The sequence below is a fragment of the Branchiostoma floridae genome, chromosome 8 (assembly GCF_000003815.2).
Source record: "Branchiostoma floridae strain S238N-H82 chromosome 8, Bfl_VNyyK, whole genome shotgun sequence".
Taxonomy (NCBI): Eukaryota; Metazoa; Chordata; class Leptocardii; order Amphioxiformes; family Branchiostomatidae; genus Branchiostoma; species Branchiostoma floridae.
The window spans coordinates 9962793-9979632 of record NC_049986.1 but is presented as its reverse complement, the minus strand read 5'-3'; the positions used below and the strand labels follow the sequence as shown (position 1 = coordinate 9979632).

The 16840-nt window shown below is 40.3% G+C and overlaps 1 protein-coding gene across 2 annotated transcripts; it reads right to left on the bottom strand.

The window, feature by feature from the left end:
* Positions 1-1176: 1176 nt before the first annotated feature.
* LOC118421641 (folylpolyglutamate synthase, mitochondrial-like) lies at positions 1177-16766 on the bottom strand. Of its 2 annotated transcripts, none has more exons than XM_035829050.1 (14): positions 16438-16766; positions 14858-14989; positions 13982-14035; positions 9457-9521; positions 8756-8870; positions 8085-8162; positions 6890-6951; positions 6556-6658; positions 6103-6180; positions 5272-5434; positions 4421-4555; positions 3177-3403; positions 2777-2843; positions 1177-2328 (listed from the first exon to the last, which is right to left on the bottom strand). In XM_035829050.1, exons 1-14 carry the CDS (start codon positions 16744-16746, stop codon positions 1799-1801), a joined length of 2118 nt encoding a protein of 705 aa, XP_035684943.1. In that variant the 5' UTR covers positions 16747-16766; the 3' UTR covers positions 1177-1798. The 2 variants fall into 2 exon arrangements, with proteins under 2 accessions (XP_035684943.1, XP_035684942.1); XM_035829049.1 differs by having other exon boundaries at positions 4406-4555; positions 16438-16765.
* Between the last annotated feature and the right edge of the window lie 74 nt (positions 16767-16840).

Sequence of the window (16840 nt, the reverse complement as noted above, 5' to 3'; positions counted from 1 at the left end):
ACATCTCTCAGATACGATGTTAAATTAAGGTGTAAAGAGAGCGACCCCTGAAGCATTTAGAACACAGGTACAAACAGTATCCTGTACCAGTATGTAGCCTTAGCACGGACATACCAATATAATTTATGTGGAGTAATTCCTAATACAGCTAGACTAACAGAAAATACACGCTATTCATGAAAACGATTAAATTTATTTCTTAAAATGTAGATAAGTTGAAGGACACATAATTTCCTTGTTTCCATTGTACACAGTAGAAACAACATCCCTTTGGTAAATAACTGATAAATGCACATAATTACCTTCCTTTTAAGGTTCTGTTTTGGTAGCGTGTAGTATGAAAAAATAAATGTGCATGGATCAACAGCATTTAACTCCATAGGGCCTGGATGGATCGTATTGATATTTGGTATGTGGGTGGTGTTTATGCAACTAAAAAACATTTTTATGTATTCAAAGAAAGCAACACCACAACAATCCCTCCGACCAATCCTATATCAAGGCTACTTTCCGTCATGATATACAAAATTTGTAATAAATCTCAAATTATCCAAACCCCCATTTTGTTGGTACTTCTGTTGAGGCATGCAAATTACAAAAATGTATGTTGTGGCTTCTATCCCCAGTCAAGTCATAACAAAGACAATAGCACAATCTACTTTCTCTGTTTAGCATTCGGCTCTGACAAAAAGTATGGAAGTTGAAGACAGCTGGGTGCAGGGCTTTAGCCAGCTCGAAATTTTTTTCCGTCAGCCAATTACAATTGTCGCGAAAACCGCGAAAATTAATTAGAAGGACTGAACTGAGACCTTGAAAAACTGGTTTTAATGAGATTATCGTATGCGAAAGGGCGCCGACACACATTGTCAACAATCATAACAATAGCAAAACAAACAGTGTGTGGCTTTTACGGCCGTGGACGGCGTCCCCAAGCCGCCTGTAGCTTCCACCAAGGATTTTTGTCCGTCAAGGTTGACGGATTGGTTTTAAAATTTTTCCGTCAGACGCAGCAAATTTCCGTCAATTGACGGAAAAACGGACGCTGGCTAGAGCCCTGGCTGGGTGGCACAAGGGTTACATAGAAATGGAGATGGCACCGTCCTATAGACCTTATACACATGTACAATGTAATTTTAAAGACTGCATGCAATATTTCCTTATGATACAATATTAATAACAACTGCATTATAAAACATGATAATGTCAGACACATTCCATTTGACACCAATGGAATACAAGTTAACCTTTATCAGTGGGGTAACCTACATGTATATCCATTGTTTTGAAAAACTGGGTATTAAAAATTAAGGGATATCAAAATATTTTCATTTGAAACCACTGTCTGTTGACTTGACATCCCTTGTTAATGCTTTTCAAACAACAGATATAGACAGACTATCCAGCAGATAAAGTTTGACTTCTATACTTTTCTATTTCTGCATATGAGAATTCATAAACACTGCATAAATAAAATTATATGATGTAAAGAGACATCACAGGATCTCATTGCCTGGCTGATTTCCACAATTGGTTGATGGACAATCAAGAATTCTGCTCATAGTCTTAAATGTCATGAATGTGGCATATCTGAAAAAATGTAACAGCAGGTTTCCCCAAATAAACTTCACTTCCTTTTTTTATATTACAGTGATAGCTAATGTAATATCCCATATTAAGAAATTCCTGTCCTCACAAATACAATAACATGTATGTAAAAACTGTAATAAAATATCTTAATGTTCTTCATTTTGTCAGTCTTAAATTGAGTCAAAACACCACCAAAATGATTACATCAATACTAGTCTGACATGGTTGGATCCAGGACTTTTAGGGCTCCACCAATCAGATGCAAGCTACCAGTTATGAGCACCTGGATGTGAACAGCCTCATCCAATGAGGAGTGAGGATGGCACTGGGAGGAGTTTGACCTTGAGAGCTCCTTGTCCTTGCCATGCTGTATCCAGGAGAGAGCATCGCTGATGCACGGAAACACGCGTGCTTTGGCAGAGTTTGCGTTTTCTTCTTCTGATGAATGATCTTTGCTGTTTCCTGCAACAATAGTACTGTCCGTGCAGTAAAACTTGGATGGCACAGATCCACTGGCGCCAACTTGCACCCTTTTGATTGGCCCGTTTGAGGTAGAGCATGCCTTCTCTACATAATCCACCTGTAACCCGTCTCCTGATTGGTTGTGGTCCACCGGACTCCTGGTTTGTAAGGGCACTTCTGATTGGATGGCATCCTGTTGGTGAAGCTCCTCCCACAGTGTCTTCTCCACAGCACATCTTGAGATCTGCGTCTCGTGGGTGACTGTGAAGTTGGTTTGATCTGAAAATGTAGAAAACAAGGTGACTATAACTTAACAGGCAGGCAAAATAAAATTTGAATGAATAGCCGTAATGGTCTTCAAAATTGCAATCTTTCTATACCCACATTTTTATTTGCCACTAAATGTAAAGTGTAGCCAAAATGAAGTTTTCTTAGAGGATGGATTTGTGGATAATAGCATGTGAAAAATAATTTCAATATCATTACGTTAGACTTAGAGCAGGCTTCTCTCTTGACGTGTCGCCAAAAAAATCATTGAACATTGCTGACGACTTTGAAAGTAGCACCAAGATTTTCAGTTTTGTCCTATTATTTTCATGGTTATCCTTTTAATGTACCTCATAAAGTACTTTTTTTCCTCATTAAATACTTTTTGAGGTAGCAAATATGGGATCCCCGCTAAATAAGATGGCATTCAGGCAAGGTTTATCTTCAATTTTTATCTTACCTGCCGATGCTCCTACGTCCAAGTATGCAATGTTAGGGCTGAACACAGCACAGTCAAACTGGCAGGGCTGTAGGACATAGAAACAGTGTACAAAAGTGAACAAAGCACAATTAACATCAATGAAGATTAAACATGCAGGTAATAAAATAATGCCAAAAAGCAGTTGACTCAAGCAATTACCTGAAGATATGATTTTGGAAATGGTCAGACATTTCAGGTAGCATCCACTATAAAAGGCAACTTTTTTTTTGTTCAATTTCTTTTTTATTTGTATGCTCGCATCAATTTTGGGGTTCCCAGAAGATGTCATTCAAATAATCAAATCAACATGACCTTATGCAAACGCACAGAGGGTATACAACAAGCACATTGATGGTGTAATAACTTTTGGACTACCTACCATGAGAAGTTTCAGTAGAGACAGCGGATTCCTGTCTCCCGTCACGTTAAAGAGAAGAACACGTGCCACGGGTCCGTTGATCGTCTTTTCTTCCATCAGCGCCGTCTCGCGGAACCACTTCACGCACACCTGGACGCTCCGCTGAGTGTGGGCGCCGTCCAGATAGTACGTAACGTTTCCCCGCTTCAGCGTCTGGCTACGCCCTGGCCACAGGCAAGACTCTACACCTAGTAGAACAGAATAATAAAGGATTAGAAAGATGGCACTGTTTCCCTTTGAAGGGCATTCTCTACGATTCCTAGAGGAAAAACACCAAGAAGGTTAAGAGTACTGTTTTGAAAAAAAAACACCCACCAGCAACATACATGTAGGGATTAATAAGCAGATCTTTTTAGTTATGAAAATTTCATATTTCTATCAAAGAGTTCTGTTTATGTTTTAAGGTTGAAATATTCACTGTGAAATGTGCAAGTATGTGTTTTTGTTCTACAGTGTAGCTTTGATTACCAAATTACATCGCTGAAAAAATAAACTATGCTGTTCACTACACTGTTGTTTTCTACAATGATTTTAAACATTTCAAATAAACATTAATGTATGTTATATCATAATACAATAAAAGTTAACATTTCATAAAATCTTCATGTTGCATTCCATGAACAAATTAAACATAGCTTTTGTGAAGCTACACACTACAAAATTGGTACAAAGTAAATGAGGGGTTTTACAACTTTAAATTCAAAGCTGAAAATTCACCAGTTTGTGTTCTATGCAAAATACTGATGATTTTGTTATGATTTCTACCGCAACTTTCATAAAATGCATGCCATGACAGGTAAACCATTTTTGCCATGGACCATTCTATCTCCAAAGAGCTGGGGGGTGGGGGTGGTCAACTTAACCTTTTACATGCACCTAACCCCATAAACTACATAACTTTGGTAACAAATTGTGAGCTTGGCAGGCTGAGGATTAAAGCAAAAGAGGAGAGTTTTGGCAAAAATATTATAAGGAAATGACAAAGAGTAATAAAACAAAGTGGTAAAAACCAAAAACACAATTCCAGACACCCAACACCCCCCGTTAAAGTGGTACATCCTTAAGCAACATGTAAGAAATTACCGGTATTGCAACAGTGAGCAAGTTGAAAAAAAAACAAAACAATGTGACTAAATAGTGTTAATTACTATGCAACTACAAAAGAAACTGCACAGAAGCAAGAGGCATACATTTCCCTGCCAAACCTTGAGCAAAGCGCTCAGTGATGGTGAACGGCTTGGCGGTAGGGACTGTGTCGTCTTCGTTTCTGTCCTCCTTATTGTAATGACTGCTGGAACCCTCACTGCTACTACTCGTGGCCTCCAGCTCCCCATTGGCTACTGTGAAAAACAGGCAAAGATTGTAAGTTGTTGTATGCATCAAAACATCAATACACATCTTTACTCTGTTAAAAAAGAAACAAAGTGATCTCAACTCAGTTGAGGCTATTGAAGATGTATTTTTCAACTGGTCATGACTGAGAGGACATTCACTACATGTACGTTGTTAAAACAGTGTAGGGGTCCAAATCACAGAGTAGAAGCCCCAAATCACAACATAGGGACCCCTTTACTGAAAAGGCTTGGCAAGAACACTGCTACTTCCTATATTGTCCTAATGTTACATAAAGGACCTTTAACAGGGGCGCTGGATAAAGTTAAACTTTAACTTCCAACACAAAAAGTGTACTTACCCAAACCTTTGACTGTTCAACTCTTGACCAGTCTTTGTCAAAAAATGGACGATCATCCACTGCTTCTGTGACATCATTTATGTACATGTAGACAGCACATGTGACTCAGTAAGTAGTGGATCATAAGTTGCAAGAAGTCTATGATGCCTGCCGTCTCTATTAAGGAATGGTTGTAAAGCTCTGAGCTTTAATCACGTGTGCTATCTAGTACACAACGTGACTTCACAGAAGCGGTGAATCATCCATTTCTTGACAAAGACTACAGTTAACCAGTCAAACATTTGGGTCCAATTTTGTGTGGAAGTTTAAGTTCATCCAAAATGATTTTTACCGACATAGATGAACTTTTAATTTGTGACTTACTACTGCCCAGTTCCTGAGTCTCGCCCCTCCTCTGTAGCCATGTGTGGCACAGCTGAAGCGCCAGGGTAGCATTGATTCGCTGGTGGTCTCCGGGCAGACCCAACCTGACCTCACGACCCTCCCAGTCATACCTGTCCAGACTGGGACTCAGGTGTAATGGTGCCTGCAGGAAAAACACAACATTTTGTATTTTCCCAAAACTATCATAGAGTGGACTTTGTTATCACCAGGCATAGTAGTGGCATCTTCGTTGGATAGTTTTCAAGAATACTTAAAGGTAGATGTACAAAAGTCCGGTGTGACAGGTCGCTCAGTGTGATATAACCAGCTGCTGCCGCGCAGCGTGCCTGCGAAGCTGGTGTGTTATACTGAAGGGCGGTTATACCGGCTATATACTATAGATACAGATACAGATTTGATGGGTTGTTCACAATGGTAACACCTAATTGTTAAAAAAGGAATTCTTTAGCGAGTACAGCATACATTCAGAATTCTTTTGCACAACCAGTTCTCACTTTCCATACCTTTCAATGTCGGTCAGACACCTTCCTCAAAGCTTCTAACTGGAGTTCTGCTTTTCACTGTTATATGTAGCCGATGTATGTGGGGAGAACACAATCCCAAACATGGCTAAGTAATCCCCCTACATAGGCTACATACATAAAGTGGTGAGAAGCAGAACTCCTGCTAGTACCTCTGAGGAAGGTATCTGAGGGATACCAACCGTAAGTAAAGAAAGTACAAACTGGTTATGTAAAAGAAGTCTCCCATATCCTGTATTCTACCAACGTGATGAAATAATTTTTGGATACAGCACACATGTACACATACCTTGACTTCTTTGGCCTGGTTGGCTATGACTTCTATAGCTCCTTCGGGTTGTTCCACTGTGAACGCAGGGATGCCAGTCTACCAGGTAAGAAAAAGAGACAGTTAAATATATTGCACAATGTAATATTTTGTATGAAGTATCTTTTCCAGGATTTTATGATAGGGGGTCCAAATTTCTTGGTGAGTTGTGATAAGTGATTAAGGTGCAGTTATTGTATGGGGTCTGGGGGCATCCAAATTCCATGGTGCAGAATTTTCCAGAAGTTTAAGTTCAAATGGTGCTTTCTAAGGCATCCTGAGGGGCAACATTACTGTCTGAGAGGTCACAGTAGAAGATCTTGAGTTATAGGTGGGAACACATGAACACAACCCAAAACTGTGCCCCAGTCAAAGATGAACCTCCTTCAAGGAGGTAATAATTCACAATCTCTACAGTACATTTTGTACATGTACCTTGATAATGCCAGCCTTGTGCCAGGCGATCTTGTCTATGGTGTTCCCCAGTAGAGGTTGATGGTCCAGACCCAGAGAAGTGATCCCACAAACAACAGGAGATCTGAAAAAAATTAGGGACAATGCATTAATCATAATCATAATGACAAGAATGAATCATAATTATGATTATGAATATGATAAACTGCATTCCAAGACAAAAAACAAAGTATCAACATTTGGGATTGATGAATAGCAGCATAATCTACATATTCTGTATGAAAAAAGAAGATTCCACAAAGTTAGAGGCATTTACATGTATGTGAAAGAAATTCAATATATAAAAATATCTTACCTGACCACATTTGTACAGTCATAGGCTCCACCGATTCCAACTTCTATCACTGCAACATCAACCTGTTTTGGAGAATTACAATTACATTTTCACATTGTAGCTTTGGCTTGTTGGTTCTTCAGAATATCCATTGATTACCTCAACTTTCAATTTGTTCCACAACACGGTGTACTTCGTATCAGTCGAGGTACCAGCCCGACTGTGGGTCGGATCGTCTGACAGCCAAAGGCCGGAGGGCTAGGACTGAGGGTGATATGGAATACACCAAGTTGTATTTCATTTATGTCATACCTAGGTCATAAAATACTGATTTAATTGCCGAACTAATTACAAAAAGGATAAAATTCGACATTGTTTCAACCTACTCCAACAACTTTATTCTGTGATCAATTCCAGAAAAATTTGAACAAGAGAACTCTGTTCGCTTGCGTGGAGTGTGATACAACCAAGAATCCTGTGTGATACGGAAACTTATCAACGTCTAGAACACACAGATCAAATGTTACCCTGGCCCAGGTAGACAAAGTAAGATTTTTTTACATAAACATGTAAATCCTTGGATGTTTTAGCAAGATAAATAAAAGAAGCCATCTACATCAGGGCTACAGTATGCAACCATCCCTCAAAGATGGGGAGCGCCGTAGATTTTGTGCAACTCATGACCAACTGGTCTGATTAAGAGCACTTAAACTTTCTTTCATATGGGAAAGACAATAGGTCACAATTAGGGGTGGGTACCAGTACAGAAAATTCATCTACGGGTACACTTCAGGTCCAGGTCCGGACCTGAAACTTGACCTAATTGTTTGTGAATCAGCATTACTCAAAACATCGGTCCATTTCGCTACAAAGGATTCTGTTTGGTGGAGTATCCTATCTGTATGTAAACAATGCTAACTGCCTCTGTTAAGTTTGACTGTAGAATCTCAAAGAAAATACTATCAACTCTCCTCTACTTCGCTCTTGCTATTTTCTTGGACCAAAAAGCCTAAAAAAACGTGAACACCTGCCGCCGTAGCACTGGTAAAATCTGTTCATTTTCTAATCGGTTCAACATCCAGTCCACTGAATCTTTTCAGATCTGTTTTTTTCCGGATCGGTCCGACAAGAAAAAAACGGTTTGGTACCAGTACCCCACACAGGTACCCACTCCTAGTCACAATCATGACTATTGTTACATAAGAATGAAACTCACCTTTTCCTCTATAAACACATGGAAGGCCATGAGGGTGAGAAACCGGAAATATGCTGGCATGATGCCGTCATGGGCATCCTGATGAAATTCAAGGAAAAGAAGAAAATATTTGTAAGTCTGAATCTACCAATGTGCCGTAAACGCTTGAGCTACAAAAGTGTATGATTCACTGAAATGCAAATAGGGACACCAACATGTGGCCTATTGCTCACACTCAACAGTGGTCCCTATGTCGGACTCAAATTAAACAGTAGTCCCTATATCGGACTCACAGTGGTCCCTATGGCCACTGGTCACGCAAACCTGGCTAAGAACAACCCAATCTGTACTTTGGGACAAGTTTGGGACATTTTGAAAAAAGCCCATATCCAAATTAAAGTACATGTAGACAATGCAAGTCAAAATGTTTTAACCAGGTGTGTTCTAAAGGCAATGTTTGGCAGCAAATCTATTTTTTTCCATCAAAGTTCTGTTGAAACAGACTTGTAAATTGCTGTTGGTAAATGTAATACCATTTCCAGTACTTGTACTAGCCTGGGACAATCGAATCTCACTTCTGGAAGGTTTGAATTTCTTTTCTGGACACTTAAGAGACAGAAAGGGAGAAAGTTAATTACGAGCCCTGAACAAGGCAGCTGACAAAAAAAAAACAATATCCTAACAACAGTCACCTTTGTTTGTGCGAGTCTGTTGTAGCAGGACCAGAAATACTTGCTGAAGTTGTCCCTTGAGATGGGCTTGCCATTTATCCTGATGCGTTCCCTGACCTGCACTAAATGTGGCGAACTGGATGGAGGAAATAGACAATCAACATAGTGTCAAAAGTCTCCATGTCAGTGTAGGCTGTGAATAAGTTAGTAAAGGAAGTTCCATAGCCTTTTTTGATGCCTTAGAGGCAGTGGGTTGTTAAACGCTGTGTCTAGGACACAGTATTGGAAGGCAGAGCCCATCCCTCTCCTTCCACCAGCTCTTACCTCCCCAACGAAAGTCAGGTTCCCATTTTTACACCTGTATTTAGTGAGGAAAGCCATGTAAAGTGCCTTTTGTAAGGGTACAAGCTTGGTACCATGACAGGATTCGAAAACCCAGGACCTCTGGGTTCTGGGCCAAACATCCTGCAGTAATTTCTTTACAACACACAGCCCCACTTGTAACACATAGCCTACTAACTTTTACCTTTACCTTTAGGTTGTAAAAGTTAGACATACCGGTAGAAGTTAATGTCAATTAATTTTGTCTCTTAACAATGGCAAATCTAGCTAAGCACGACAAACACAGGTCATTTTTACAATACCTCAGACAACCTTAATTAAGTACAACTACAAGTACAATATGAGTAGAAGAGTGAGCAATTATTAAAGACATGTCTTACCTGTAAAAGCCAGTCTTGTAACCATGAGAGCGTAAAATGCTCTCACACATGGCACACACAGAACCCTATAGGAATAGAAAACTCCGGTAAGTGTAAATCATTATACACATTCATCCTACTAGCATTCAAAGAAGTAACTTCTTGAAGTGAATCTGCATCAATTCTATATTAACAATAATTTAAAGTGTGTGGCCTAACAGGGGTCGACCTGTTAACAGTGGTGTTCAAGTACTGCCTATCGTCCTTGCCCAACGGCACTAGTGCTTTTGTGGCGACGGTGATAGCGTTCGTGATTTGTGATCTGCCGACCCCGGTTCCATTCTGGGTAGGGGGCATGTTGTTTCTTTCTGTTCTTACTCGCCCCTCTGGTCGTTTCACTGGTTCCCATGCCGACCCTGTGAGTAACAGGCTAGCGGATGTGCCACACAGGGATGTCGAACTCGGAGATTCGAGGACGAATCTTGAAGAAAAGGGGGAGTAGTGTAACAGTGGTGTTCAAGTACTGCCTATCGTCCTTGCCCAACGGCACTAGTGCTTTTGTGGCGACGGTGATAGCGTTCGTGATTTGTGATCTGCCGACCCCGGTTCGATCCCGGGTAGGGGGCATGATGTTTCTTTCTGTTCTTGCTCGCCCCTCTGGTTGTTTCAGACCCACTGGACAGAGCCGCATGGAAGCGGAGTGTGAAGACTAGCCTTGACTGCCTACCCGTGTCAGGGATCCCAGCAGCAGTATAATCTAAGTTACGGATAAGGAAGGAGGAAGGAAGGACATGTACTCCTCAAAGTACAATGCACATTTCAGATATCCAGGTATTCAAGATAGTATTGAGAAGGTCTCGATAAGACAATTTTCTTTCATGTGGAGCAGCGTTCCCGCCAGGTTTTTGAAAGTATGCGTCCAAATATTAGGGAGGGGCGTAATGAGCGCCGGAGGCGCGAGACGAGCGCCGCAGGCGCTCGCATTCTAGGGGGGTCCGGGGGCATGCTCCCCCGGGAAAATTTGGATTTTCAAACCCTCTAGAACACAATTTCCTGCAATTTGAGAGGATAATTATGCAATTGAGATTGGATGTCGGTTGCCTCTTTTACTCCCATTTTCAGTTATCGACGACCACCCTCTTCATCAAAATACGTTATATTAAAAAAAAAACTGTAAGCACAGAGAATCAGCCTTCCGTGATCTGGCCCGGGTATTATTTGTCCAGACATATCTATATGAAAATTTTGGATTTTTGATGCTTCGAAACAGGGCTCTAGCGGCCTAGCCTGTCCGTCAGCCCGTGAAAAAAATTCTGCCAATTTTTTTCCGTCATTGAATAAAAAAATGTCTAACGTTACCTCGTGCGATCGATGTTGCGCCCTCCCACATCAAAAATTTTTCCGAGACGATAAAATAATGGCGCCATCACACTTTGTGTCTTTTTTCTATTTTGCCCGATGATTTTAGTCAAATTTTTCGAATCGGTTGGGTTTTACAAGGCCTTGCCGTCATTTTCCACGAGCGTGCGTTTGTTCCTGCGACCTCAGGTAACCCCGTTTTCGGCGTGAAATCTTTGGCTGGATTTCTTTTTAAATAGATCAAGAACGTTATACATTACTCGAGGAGGACGATCTGCTGCCTCTTTGGCAGTGATCATTGCCGGTGTAACCTTGAAGCAGTAGCCAGAAAGACGGCGCTGCGATCGACGGTCCGTCTGGGGAGGGGGTCGTGCCGCGCCATGTGCCACGGAGTGCACAGCCGACTCGATCGACGCTTGACAACAATATTGCGGCCCCTTTTCTGCCGCAAATTTTCTCTTTTTGAAATAAAAGAAATTTTGTAAATAAGAAATAAAGTGTATAGTTTTGGATTCTTCACTTATTTACCGCGCACCGTTTTTTGTTAGCAGCTAGGGAAGAAACTCAAGTTGCCAGACGACACGGGCGGCTACCAACGTCACGTGCGCTAATACTCGGTAACTTTTGTTTTTTTTTCCGGTGACCAATGACAGAGTGCAACATTACATTTATCAAACGCTGATTGGTTATTAAGATGATTGGATTTGGACCTGGTGGCCAATCTAGACTGCTTGGCGCTAGCGGCCTGTTGTCAAAGATACCGACTGCCAATCAACTGCCCACAGTGTGAGAACTTTTGTTGAGATGTGCAGCACTCGGCGCAGAGCAGTTTGCTTGTTCAATACTAGTATTACCCACAAATCTTTAACAAATACGTGAAACTGAGGACAAGTAAGTATCATGTTAATATCAGAATATAAAATCTGCATAAGATTTCTTCGAGTGTTAAAGAATGCTGACTGTCAGACGTATTTCACGGACTACAAAAAATTACATTGCGCAACGGACGGCTCAGACTGGCGTGTGGCTGGGTGTGTCGTACATGGGTCCGCTAGTTGTAAAACGTACCCCGTCCCTCCCATGCCCAGACTACTAGGATGACCGGAAAGTGAAGAATTTGAAGTATAAATTGTAACGGTAGGATTCCTTCGTATAAAGACAGATTTTTAAAAAGATTCCAGATACATTTTGTACACTGGTGGTACAGGTCAGCCTTTCTTTCAGATTTTTTTATGGACGCATTCAGCTGAGCCGAGTGCGTCTTTCCAGAAAAAAATGCGTCCAAAGACGTAAAGACGTATGCCTGGCGGGAACGCTGATGTGGAGGTATTACACTATTTACAGTACCCTGAAGAATTATGAGGGTTGATTGTTTACATTTTAACTATAATGTCAACACTATTAAATCTGAGAGTCATCCTCTTTGACATTATTTGACATACCAGCTTTAGAGTAAAATTATCTTTTTTTCCTGAAATACTGTAAATGCAGAAATGTTAAAACCACCACGAACATTTTTCTATTATAGTATTAGACTGCGATCTATGGTGTTGCCGCAAACTTAAAACCACTGCAAAAAGGTCATTTTCCCGCTACCGCGAAATTAAATCCCCACAAACTTAAATGCATTTACAGTAGCTTCCTAACAGAATTCCATTCCAGTCCTGATCCTAGCTATTAACCCCAGCTGGGTCCCAGTATCCTATCTTCAACCTAAATTTGTCTCATACATGTAGATACACCCTGTACTTTGTAACATTCAATTAGGTCGGACCCTTTTCCTTTAATCTATATCATACAGTCACACTAACATCATGATAATAGAAATCTGTAACATTTATCTGGCTTTTGTAATAAATCAAACTATGCCAATTAATAGAAAGCTATTAATTGGGACATACATGTAACAAGGCATACATGTATAGTTAGGTCATGAGTGATTGGTTTTACTTTAAACTAATACAAGCAATATCGAGTGTTTGGGATAACGATCAGCAATTTTCCCTAGAGGATTACAGATACTTGTTTTACCAGTTTGGGCAATACCAATGCAAACTCTTGGTTCTCAAGAATTCTTATTGTTTCCTTTCTTTTTCAGTTTAGGCCAGGACTGTCCCCAGTTTTAAATTTTTGTCTTTCTTACTTATTGTTGGGTTTAGGGTGGGAGAGGGGTATCTGGCTTTGGAAGGCATTTATCATGATTTGGGATATTAAAAAGGAAAAGCCATTTTTTTTTCAATTGGAATTTGGATGTCAACATTCTTCATTTTTGCAATGTTGTAAAATCTGTCAATTTAAGCTGAGAAAAATATTTTTACATGTCATAGAGTCAAGATTTTTTTGGACTGAACGGATGATTTCTTACAAGTTTCTGTCCCAGGACGGAGGGACGTGTCTTGGAGATAAATTCAGTTTTGGCATAAGAAATTTACTGTCTTGGGCCTGAAGCATAATGGCACAAAAAATCAAGACAGGAGGCAAGATAAAAAAAGGTCTTGGAAGGAATCTAACAATTAGTATTATGTTACATGATTCACTACCAAAATCTTTCTTTGCCATTGAGCACATTTTCCTCTCAGACTGTTTTCATCTTAAAGTTCTGTGTTATTTTCTTATAACCAGGAACCAGGAAATTTACCTGATCTGGCCTTAGCTTGTCATGAGCACATGAGTGGAAAATTACTGCAGTTGCCATCATGGAGTTTCTTCCCCAGAATGCGAATGGTATACTGTAAATCATGACATATTTGCTGTGGTTTTATGTTCGTGCTCTAAAGAGTGAGCTTTCTGAGTGAGCTCTCACCACAAACTCACCACCCAGCAAACGTATATGGTATAGTCTAGATCTGTCGGACTCTGTCCTACTAGTAGTACTATTGAATTGTTTTAACTTTGGATGACACATTTTGCATCTTAGTTTTATATTCGCGGTGGCCGCTGAACTGAAAACTGAAAACCACTTCAAATATTCATAATACAGTATGCGACTACAGTACAGTACTGTAAATGAGTTTGTGGTAGGGCGCCGCGAATTAAAAAAACACCGCATACACCCCATTTTCCCGCTGCCACGAAATTGAATCCCTGCGAACTTAAATATACATGTATTTACAGTAATTGTCACTGTTGCGTAAAGAACGAATGTGTGCGTGGTCGCTAAGCGAAATCGCATGTAATTATATCTTACCTTTCCCTTGGTACCGCTCACATGGATCACAGACAACCCATCAAGTTCATCCAGCTGAAAAAGTCATTTAATCAGGTTAAACCAAATTAAGAAGAAGAAGAATCTGATGGAAAGAGGAACCCTACAGAGCAAGTACCAATAATTTTAGTCAAAAGCAATAGTTTAGAATATATGAATATATATATATATATGGCAGTGAAAGTGGCACAGATCACTAGACTATGTTTGTTCCAATACCTAGAAACCTCTTAAGTCACCAATTCTAGCAGGATCTTTATTCAGAAACATTTCCATACATGTATCAAATTTTTTTCTGTTATTTTGTGCGTAAGATTTGTGGGAAGTCAACATAGACTTTTGTTTCCTGACTTTAAGTTTCAGTTTTGTTGTGCCACCTGTAATTGTGTTTAAATAGTGCTTCGTGTACTAGAAAGGATGTTAGTGTCCTAGCCTGGATGTTTTCTATCAATTCAAGTTTTCAAAGGACAACTTATTGCTTTTGCTGGCCTACTGGCCGCATTCTTCCTACTTTAGCCAATCAAAACTCAGAACGGCCGATGACGTCATAAAACGTGCATTATATATCTTTAAGAATCGCCATTACGTCATACAGGCACCAGTAGCCTAGCCATCAGTGCAACCGTCTATGACTCTAGAGGACGAGGGTTGGTGTCCCACCTCAGAAGTTTTTTTCTAGTTTGTTATTCTTTTTTTCCCATTTTACACAATTATTTCATTTTTACAACACTTGCATCCAGTGAACAGGGTATTGCATGTTTGACATATTACTTTTTCCCCTTTGGAAACATATTGTATTTTCTTCGAATATGTGTCCTTTCTAGTTCGACAATCAGTACTAAGTAGAAGAGTTCTTACTGTGATCCCTATCCTGTCCATGAAAGACTGCATCTGGGGGATACTGTTGTGAGCGTTCCTTCCCCGCTCCCTCCGAATCCGCTCCAGGGTCTGAGCATTGGTCTGTAAAGTGTTCAACGTCTGGACTGCCTCCTGAGAAAAATAAATAAAAAAGACATCAAGTACTACTAGTTGTGAATGTCTACGGCAAAGTTAAAAAAAGCAATGCTGATATAATTATACATGTTATATGGATGACATCCAACCGGTGCAATGGCCGAGTGGGTAGAGTGTTCGCCTGGCATTCGGTAGGTCGTGAGTTTGATCCCCGGCCAAGTCATAACAAAGACTTTCAAAATGATACATGCTGCTTTCTCTGCTTAGCACTCAGCACTAATGATGAAGAGTATGGAAGTTAAACACACATCACTACCAGCCGACTAGCCCCCTGCTGCACATGTGTGGCCCAAGGGCTACTCGAAATGGAGATGGGTGCCATCCAAAGCATCTGCCCACTGCACAGATGTACGGGCAACTTTAACTTTTTTTTTTGGATGACATCAACGCGTGCGTCAACTTTCAAAAATAAAATGCAAGCTATTAACTATAATGTTATGATACAAAACAGATGCAAAATGAGCAAATACATGCCATTCAATGGGAAAAAAATTATAGAGAAACGTATAATGTCCTTCCTACTGCAATAGTTAAACCCCAACAGATGTATGTGTATTTACTGTATAAAATTTCCTGTTAACTCAAGTAAGTTTGAAGGGACTTGATTCAATACAAGGGGTAAGAGGAGGCAATTGTGGTGTTTAACTTTTAAGTTTGTAAGTTACATGTAGTGGGCACATCAGGTGTGTTTAAAATACTTTCCGAAAATTTCTGTCATTTGATGATTTTGCAGCGGAGAGGTCAACTATCACCACAAAAACTCTAGACATCAATAAAACAAACCTATTTTGAGGTTTACAGAAGTTGTTTTGTAAACAAAAACACAGAAGTGGTAGCCTGTGAGGAAATATTACAAAACCCTCCCTTCAAAAATAGCTTTCCATTGAAATTAAATGAAAGCTGGGTGAACATTTGTCAGTCAAAAATATCAAGTTCATGAAGACAATAGGGAGGTTAAAAAAACTCCTTGAAGAAACATAAACATAAAATCATATGACTCGTGTAGCAAATAAGATCAAATATTTGCACATCTACTTATAAAAATACATGTGGCTATCAAAACATTAATAAATTCTGATTATTTACAAACTTTTGATCCTGGAGTTGTTGCACTTCCTGATTTTATGTTTTGCTCCAAGTCCAAAGTCCAAAAACTTTCAATACATCTACAAACTTCCCAGTGGAAAAACCCAAACAAACGATGATCTCAGCTGTTCCCACGAAATCAATAGTAATCAATGCCAAGTTACTTCTTCGCACAGATGTGTGAAATAACTTCTTACACAACACTGGAAATTGATCCGCTTTGGTTCCGGACTAGTCCACTATAACCCACTAGCCGATTTCAGACGAACAGAAGCATTGTTTGCCTCTATTTCATTTATTTTTTCTGGTAATAAAATTAAGCTGAAGTCCAGACGTACCTCGTAACCCGATCCCCGATCCATGTTGTACCGTCTAGAGGCAGTGATCGTCGGCGGGACAACTCCGACTCTCCCCCGTCCCCGCCCCGACCTCAACACGTTACCTACACAACTGCGAACTGTAACCGGCCACGCGTGGAGCATCGCCCGCCCTCCTGGCAAGAGAACGCCGCCCTCCTTGGCCTCCCCAAGGCTTCTTAAGACTGATCTTGTCCAAGAAGTCTTGGCGCGACATAGGATGTTCCTTCGCCGCCAGGTTTCGCGGGAAAGTGGCCGAACCAAGATGCAACCTGCACATTTCATTGCCATTTCTGAACTCTCGTGCCGATTCTCGCGAGATTATGTAATTAGCTCAGTTCATTCTAACTAAGGGGGAAAACTTCAATATCATCCCTTTTCTTAT